Source organism: Anneissia japonica, unplaced genomic scaffold (assembly GCF_011630105.1).
Source record: "Anneissia japonica isolate Jap-2015-1 unplaced genomic scaffold, ASM1163010v1 scaffold4988_len2956909_cov206, whole genome shotgun sequence".
NCBI lineage: Eukaryota > Metazoa > Echinodermata > Crinoidea > Comatulida > Comatulidae > Anneissia > Anneissia japonica.
This window is the reverse complement of record NW_022696345.1, coordinates 1,369,124-1,377,091: the sequence shown is the minus strand read 5'-3', so window position 1 is coordinate 1,377,091 and position 7,968 is coordinate 1,369,124. Positions and strand designations below refer to the sequence as shown.

Genomic DNA, 7,968 nt, shown 5'->3' with positions numbered 1-7,968 from the left:
CATTTGGGTAATTGCGTATCATTTGGGTAATTCCCTATCATTTGGGTATCATTTGGGTATCATTTGGGTAATTCCCTATCATTTGGGTATCATTTGGGTATCATTTGGGTAATTCCCTATCATTTGGGTAATTCGTCGGACCGTGCTGATTGGCTAGGTCTACCGTGCGAATAAGAATTTACAGTATATTCACACGGTACCGTGGAAACAGTCATCACGCGTTCGCTTCGCTGGCTGTTGTTTTTCAGTTCTTTCAAAGTGGTTCTTACTGAAATTCTTCGAATTTTTAGATGAACGTATTAATTGCCTCATAATTATGGCACACAATTTCCAAATAACCATACATAGTATTGAGCAGGCCGAAGAACTGTCTCGAAGGCTTCAAAGATATTTGACTAACGTAGATAAAGATTTCACCCCGGCGGCCTTTGATTTCAGATCATCGAAGAGTGAATCGGCCGAGAAGAAAGTTAGCCGCTTGCAGCGTGACGACAGCCCTTTCTGGTCGGAAATCAGCGCCTTGCTTAACTTTCTGATATGCAAGGACATCGAAGAAGATGTGCTTACTGAAGAATTAAGTGAAGATGATAATAGAATGCAACTCCAACACTACTTTATACCTAAATTATCGGAGTATTTAATGGATACACATTTTGGGGTTAGGAATCTTTTGATCAGTACAGATATACATATTATAGGCCGGCCTAGGCCTAGTAACTTTATTGTATTTTTGTATTTATATCTGCCCTAGCCTTCCCTTTTCGAATTAAATCAAACATGTTTGTCATTTCCAGTCTTTTTATGTCCTGTATGTACAGTAGTACATTATGATTATCATAATTATTAGGATTTATTTAATAGTCCTTCAATGAATCAAAAACAAATTGACTAAAAACATACAAACAATACAAAATGCATTTCATACTGTACATCATGGCTAAACTAAAACGGTCCTATACTGTGAGGAATACCTTGTTCAAAATTGTTAGAAAAAAACCTATAAGTAGAGCTAGGCCTATGTTAGTATGTCTGCTTTCTGTGCATTTTGTTGTAGAAAAATAGACCAAGGCATCATTGTTATGAACATTATTGTTGTTATAATATTATTATTGGTAATTTAGGAACAAAACTTACTCCATTTATGTCAGATTCAATGTTTTGCCTCTCCCTGATTCTGAGTTGTATCTTCCTTTTCAATAGTTGAACTACTGTAGCCCAGTAGTTCTTGAGATCCTGTTGAAGCTTGACCTTTTGCCAGGCGTTCTACAGCTTCTGAAAGTTAGGCCATCACGTGCGGCCATGGAAAGCTTTACATCTGTTACCTGCAAAGGTGCTGACCATTGGCTCAGCGTCCACTACCACTCCATCAGGATGTTCTGCTACTTGTTAAATGCATTCCAGTGCAAAGGCCGTGAAGAACCAAGATCGAGACGCCCTCTTGTTAAACTCATGGAGTATAATGGTGGTATTCAAACACTGTTAAAATGTGTTGAAAGTAAGAAATAGTACTGTAAAATTTAGGGTGTCAGTTGTTTATTTAGAATTGGAGAAGGGTATTTGACCAAATAATGTAGGGTGGGAAAATGTTGGACTATACTGTACCGTATGTCACCAATTAATGGAGGGGCACACAGGAAAGACTACAACCACGAGCACAAGCAGAAACACAGTCACCAAGTTATAATGAGACAGCGAGGACTATAGGCACGCATTTTGGAGGTGTAGCTTAGTGGTTAAGATGCCTTTCATTCCCAAGTTTCTGTGTTCAAATCCTGTGGTAGGATTTTTCCACATCTAAAAACTACTCCATTCCTTAAGCCTTTGTGCATCACTCTTTCCTGTAATAGTAATGTAAAATGAAGATTGAATAAAATCTACCTGCTGTAATTGTAATTAGCGCTATATAAAACTGATTATTATTACAGTATTTAATTATAATAACATTTTTTAAATCATAGAAAATGCTGGCAAAAACACAGTCAGCTGTCAGATTAATCTGGACCAAGTTCACATTTTTTCATTAACTACCATAAGTGCATACTGAAATTACTTTAAATTGTGTTCATTGTTGAGGTATTAACCTGGATTGTATGACGAGTTAATTGTTTACAAATTTAAAATTAATACAAAATTATTTTGTTTTCATTTAACAGATTGTATAAATCCCAAGGCAGACACTGCTTTTGTCATTCCTGGTATGTGTGCCCTTGGTGCCCTATACGACATGTTTGATATTGAGCCACGGATTTTCGGCAAGCTGCTCACAACCGCGAATGGAATCCATACTCTTGGTTATCTCCTCTACAGAGATAATGCATTGAAAGTATTGAGTAGGATCCTTAAACGTGACAATCTCTACAAATTTGAGGACTACGCTTTAAAGACTTCACCATGGTATATAGTGCCACGTTCTGCAAGTGCCACATCCGGGGAAGATGTCGAAGAGCACTTTGATGAGATGTCAGCAAAGGAAATTATTTACCTATGGGCTCATTATTTGCGACTATACTCTGCAAGTATTTTAGAAATGGTAATGTTATTTCTATGTTGCATTTCTTATGTCATTTAAATAATTTTCAAATAACATGTCGAAAATAAACAATAAGGATAAAATAAATAAGTAAAAATATTATAATTGTACAAAAATGGTTTTTATTAGTTGTACTGTACATTCTATTTGATTACTGTATATAATAAAATATAAAGTAATAAAATATATTAAAGTACTGTAAATACCAAAATATTAAGTAACAAATACAATAACAAAAAGCAAAATTAATGTTGTAAATAAAAGTTGTCTTCTTGTAGCTTTCATCTTAACAGCTTTATTAATAAACTGATTGAAATATTTATGGAATTAACATTACAAAATAAATCAAGTATCAACATCCATGCTGTTAATATTAAATATATAATAGTAAATTAATAATATGATCATTTTGTTAATGTAGTTGTCAAAAATTTAAATGTTTTCTTTTTATTAGACAATATGTGATGATGTTAGTGCCAAGAAAATTGTAATGGAAGATAAATTATGCATAAAAGTAAGTATACTGTACAGTAGTAGTCCATTTATGTGTCATTTCATGCCATCTCATCATGGGTCATAGATATGTGGCACACTGACAGATGATCATTTTTACCTTATCCATTGATCGTTTTTTTCCATAGCTGCAATTTGAAATTGCGGACGATTGATTTTCTTCAGAAGTACACCCCCTTATAACTCTGATTGGTCTGTCACTAAGAGAAACAAACACCTATATTCCTTTCTAAAAAAAAAAAAAATTACACCTATTTTAATGTGTAACTATCAAAAGATTTTACATTTTAGCAACATGTCAGCAAGTAGATCAATCATGTGGCTGAACCAGAGACCAAGCGGTAATTATAGTTAAGTGCGCAGGTTGTGACTATGCCACCAGAATGATCAAAAGATTTAAGGAGTCCGTAGCTCTTTATTAAACAGTACAGTATTGCGATAACAAAGTTTTTATCTTGCATGATTCTACAGGCCATTATGGATTGGTTTAAGTGCCCACAACTCCACCAGCGTGACCAGGTGACCATCGAGTTCATGGTCAAACTTGTCTTTTATCTTGTTCAGTGTCGTGATATAGCACAGACATTAGTTACAAAGTATCACTTGTTAAAAGTTTTGGAGGCTGTAGGTAAGATACAGTACATATTTTCTTTGCCTCACTTTGCCGATATATGTGATATGCCATGCCTATGGAAAGTCATAATAAATCAATACTCATATAAAGGTTTTTTGGAGATTAGTAGTGTGAAAAAGGTTTACGTTACTGTTCTTGTTGATTGAAATATGTATGAAATTAAATTAAAATATGCACTCACTATATTATTTGTTTTTATGATGATACTGTTAACAATAACAGGGCCGGCGGAACATTTTTCATAGACTGGGTGGGGGGGGGCACCACTAGTAAGATGAATGGGAGTATGAATTTCGAGGGAGCCGATCATACAAAAATCTGCATAGACATTATATATCTTCTGCCAAAAAGTGAGGTTCCGCCCCCCCCCCCTCCACCTGTTCCACCGGCCATGAATAGTATAACAAATTCACAGAATGGTTTTGTTTTTTTTTTGTCATAGTTTTCTATCCCAATGGTCCTGTCATTATTCATAGTTATTTGGAAATCATTGCATGTTTGTTGAATGAACCATCATTGAAGGATAAAGTAGTTGAGAAAGAAGTAAGATTTAATTTTGGTTTCATTTTTATTAGACATCTCAGTATTGTATAAAATTATTACACTAATTTTTAAATATTGAACATTGAAAGTTTAAAGATAAGTTACCACTAATAAAAAATAACTTTAAAATATAACTTATTTGTATATTTATTTGAATAAGATATTAACTTTCAAATATTGCTAACATACTTTTAGTATCTTTTCACAAATCCCTATGTAAACACTGTTTTTTTTTTTACACCATTTAGAATCTAGTGTTTGCTATGAGTACTTACGCATTTTCAATTGATGAGAAAGTACGTAATATGTCTTTGACAAATCTTCTACGAATGAGCAGAACAAACAAGGAGGGCAGCAAACATCTAATGAAACACTTTGGACCGCATGAAATATATGTTTACCGGGAAACATTCATCAAAACTGTAGGTGGCAGTGTTGTTTGAGCTGTAGGGTGAATTGATTATCTAACCATTACTTAGAATGTAAATGTGGCAAAGTCAAGACAAACCAGTCACTCGTCGCAAATCGTGTTTCAGAGAAAATGGCCAAAACATGTTGCAATGTCAAAGTTTTAAAAATCTATTTTATTGCACTAAACTAACCTTTATATATCTATACATCATGCTATGCTGTTATTTTCCCCATTTTCAATGTTAAAACAACAGTTTTTAAGGATTTGATGATAGTTTCTGCATGAGAAATGCCCGAAATCATAAACTTTGAAGGCTGATTTCTCATATATTGTTCTTAAACAGCTGTATGTTTAAACGCTTGTAACTTCATAAGGAAATGTCGGATTTTAATGATTTTTTAAACCATTTTATAGCTCTTATTTCACTCTTCAACACTATTAATAACTCAAACTATATTTTTGCGATGAATGACTGGTTTGGCTTGTCCCAATGATACTGCTTTGGATGATGAGGTAGCGGCGGTAACGGTGGTGATGATGACCGTAACAAAAATGATGTGGTGTTGAACATTAAGTAGTGGTGGAGTTGGCAATAATGAATAGGTGGTGATGAAGGGGGTGATGATGATACTGATGTTAATAATGTTAACATTAATTCTTGTGAATAGTGCTGATGGTGATAGCGGTGTGCATCCAGCATGTCAATATGTAATGATGTAAACATTATATCATGTTTACTTTTTTACACTAGAAACCAAAATGGAAGAGTCTTCTGAAAGATTACAGTTTTAAATTACAGATAACAACTGATGAGTAAGTAAATAACATTTATATAATTTTATAGCAGTCTACAGATTTTAATGTCTGTGTCAACATTTTTCAATATTATGAATTTAGTTTTTTTTTCTTATATATTTATAACTACAAATTAATCTTTAAAAAAAAGTGTATATCCATTTAGATAGAAAATTTTTGACCGTATTTAATTTTTCAGATTTTGTTTTGTAGATTTCCTGTTCAAATGGTTTTCATTTGCATGTTTTCAGAAAATAAGGACTATAATTTTAATAGTAACTTCGGAAAGAAAAATTGTCTAGTCACCAAATTATTGATGGAAAGTTTACCAATCATCTTAATAAAGCCAAAATATAATATGATCATTTCTTATAGAATATTAGTGGACACTAAGACCTTGAATCACTCACAGTCTGTTGCGTTGAAGGAAGAGGGCAATAAATGCTTTAAACATGGTCAATTTTCAAAGGCTATAGAACTATACAACCATGCAATACATGTGTGTCCCTATGTCAGGATCAATGCTGATGATAAGAAACGGAAACATCCTTATTTATGGTAAGTGCTAATAGGTTTTAAATACCAATCAAGTAGTAACAATAAAGTAAAACCCCTTCTTTGGGATACCCCTAAAAAAAAAACGAAGTTTACCTTTTAACATTATAGCCAATCCCTATTCAGGAAACAACCGTATTAAGTGGATAGTTTTTTTGGTCCCAAATGTGTCCCCTTTCCTGCTGTAATTTATAATTACTGTGCATGATGTTACTTGTAGGGATAGTTTACGAGCGACGTTATTTAACAATCGGGCTCAGTGCTACATGAATCTTAAGAAGTACAACGAGGCACTAAATGATTGTAACACAGTGATTGCCCTGTCTGGCCATGAAGGTAAGATTTTGTTTGAGGTGTTGTGGTGTATATTGCATTTTTGTGTGTTTGACATGAGCACAGCATAGCACAGTTGGTTGAAACTGGTTGTAACCTGTGTGTGCATTGAACAGCGAGTTCTCTTCCATCAAGTACCTGTAAAATACAAGTTGTACCAATTTGCTCTTCCCAATACTTATTGATCTTTGCCATCCATGGGTCTCCTGTTACTGCTTTTGTCCATCTGTAGTCTGACATTCTGCTAACATGTCCTTCCCCACTTCATTTCTTGAGTTTGTTTGTCCCCAATCCGCTTATTTGTCTTTCTGTCTCTATAAATTACCTAACATGTTCCTTTCCATAATGTGTTGTGCTGCGGCTAACCAAGGTACACCCCATAAACCTTGCCTATGTTCATGTTAAGATTGTTTTAGTACCCCAAGAAATTCGAAGTAGTTCATAATGATGTCCCCATACTTCATTTTTATTTGTCGTCATATTATAAGCTACAGCCCTTTTATAGCACAATTACAGACAAATATATTTACTATGTGTTTATATTAATATGGTTTTTTTATATTATTATTTATCGACCCAATGACTAAAATTAGTTTAACGATCCCTAAATTGTTCATTTTATAAAGAAACCGAAGAAACTGGTGTAATAATGCTGAAGGGGTTATACCGGAGAGCAAGAACTTTGTATGAATTGAAGTTTTATCATCGATCTTTAGCAGATATATCAAAGTGTCTACTGATGGACAAAAATGACAAATTTAAAGATTTTATGGGAAAAGTAGGTATTATTTATTATTCACAATAATTATTTACAATAAGAGTCTGATATATAACATGTATCAAATGTACTGATTGCAGCTGCAACATTATGGAATTCTTCCCAGGGACCCGAGTATGTTTTACATATGTGCTTGATCCATTGGCAGTGGATTGGTGGTAATGTTAAGCGCATAAAGATCTCTACAATATGCGCTCTATAAGTCAACTTATTATTGTAATTAAATTACTGTATTGATGAATATTATATAATATGCATATACAGTTGAACTTGCCTTAGTCAAATCCAAATTGGCATTGAAAAACTTGGATAAAATTTGACTTCCAGAACGTTAATAGAGAACACAACAATCTGGCATGTAAAATAAGGTCAACTTAGTAATTAGACTTAACTGTACATATGCATTTTATAGTTACTATGTTGCATCAATATCTGGCACTGTAATTTTGTTGTTGTTTTAATTTATTTATTTATCTGCAGGTATTGATACGATATCGCAAACGTTATGGCACAGAGACGTTACTATGTTGTGATGAGTGTGGCGAGAGTAAAGTAAACAAGACTTTGCGACGCTGCAAGAGATGCACAGCAGCATACTGTAGCCGCGTGTGCCAGGCGAAAGCCTGGGGGAAATTCCACAAAGCCAATTGTGAGGAATTTAACCAAGAATATCCAGAATTTGGAAAATAAATATCAATCTTTATTTGCAAATTAACTAATCTTTCATTGATTTTTTTGTTATTAATGTAGCAGTAAGACAAGTATATATAGTCATGCATCAGTACACATTGCAGATACTGTACCTGCTTCATTGCATTGTTGAAAAATCAACAGCCAATATTTAATAAAGGCAGAAGTGTTTTACCATGTTGTCA

General features: G+C 33.7%; 1 protein-coding gene across 1 annotated transcript; it reads left to right on the top strand.

Moving 5' to 3' along the window:
- Positions 1–168: 168 nt before the first annotated feature.
- Positions 169–7,957, top strand: LOC117101832. The gene is made up of 12 exons (XM_033241933.1): positions 169–658; positions 1,201–1,495; positions 2,154–2,530; positions 2,985–3,044; positions 3,515–3,671; positions 4,120–4,220; positions 4,469–4,642; positions 5,384–5,445; positions 5,803–5,985; positions 6,203–6,318; positions 6,942–7,093; positions 7,574–7,957. Exons 1-12 carry the CDS (start codon positions 317–319, stop codon positions 7,781–7,783), a joined length of 2,229 nt encoding a protein of 742 aa, XP_033097824.1. The 5' UTR covers positions 169–316; the 3' UTR covers positions 7,784–7,957.
- The last annotated feature ends 11 nt before the right edge of the window (positions 7,958–7,968 follow it).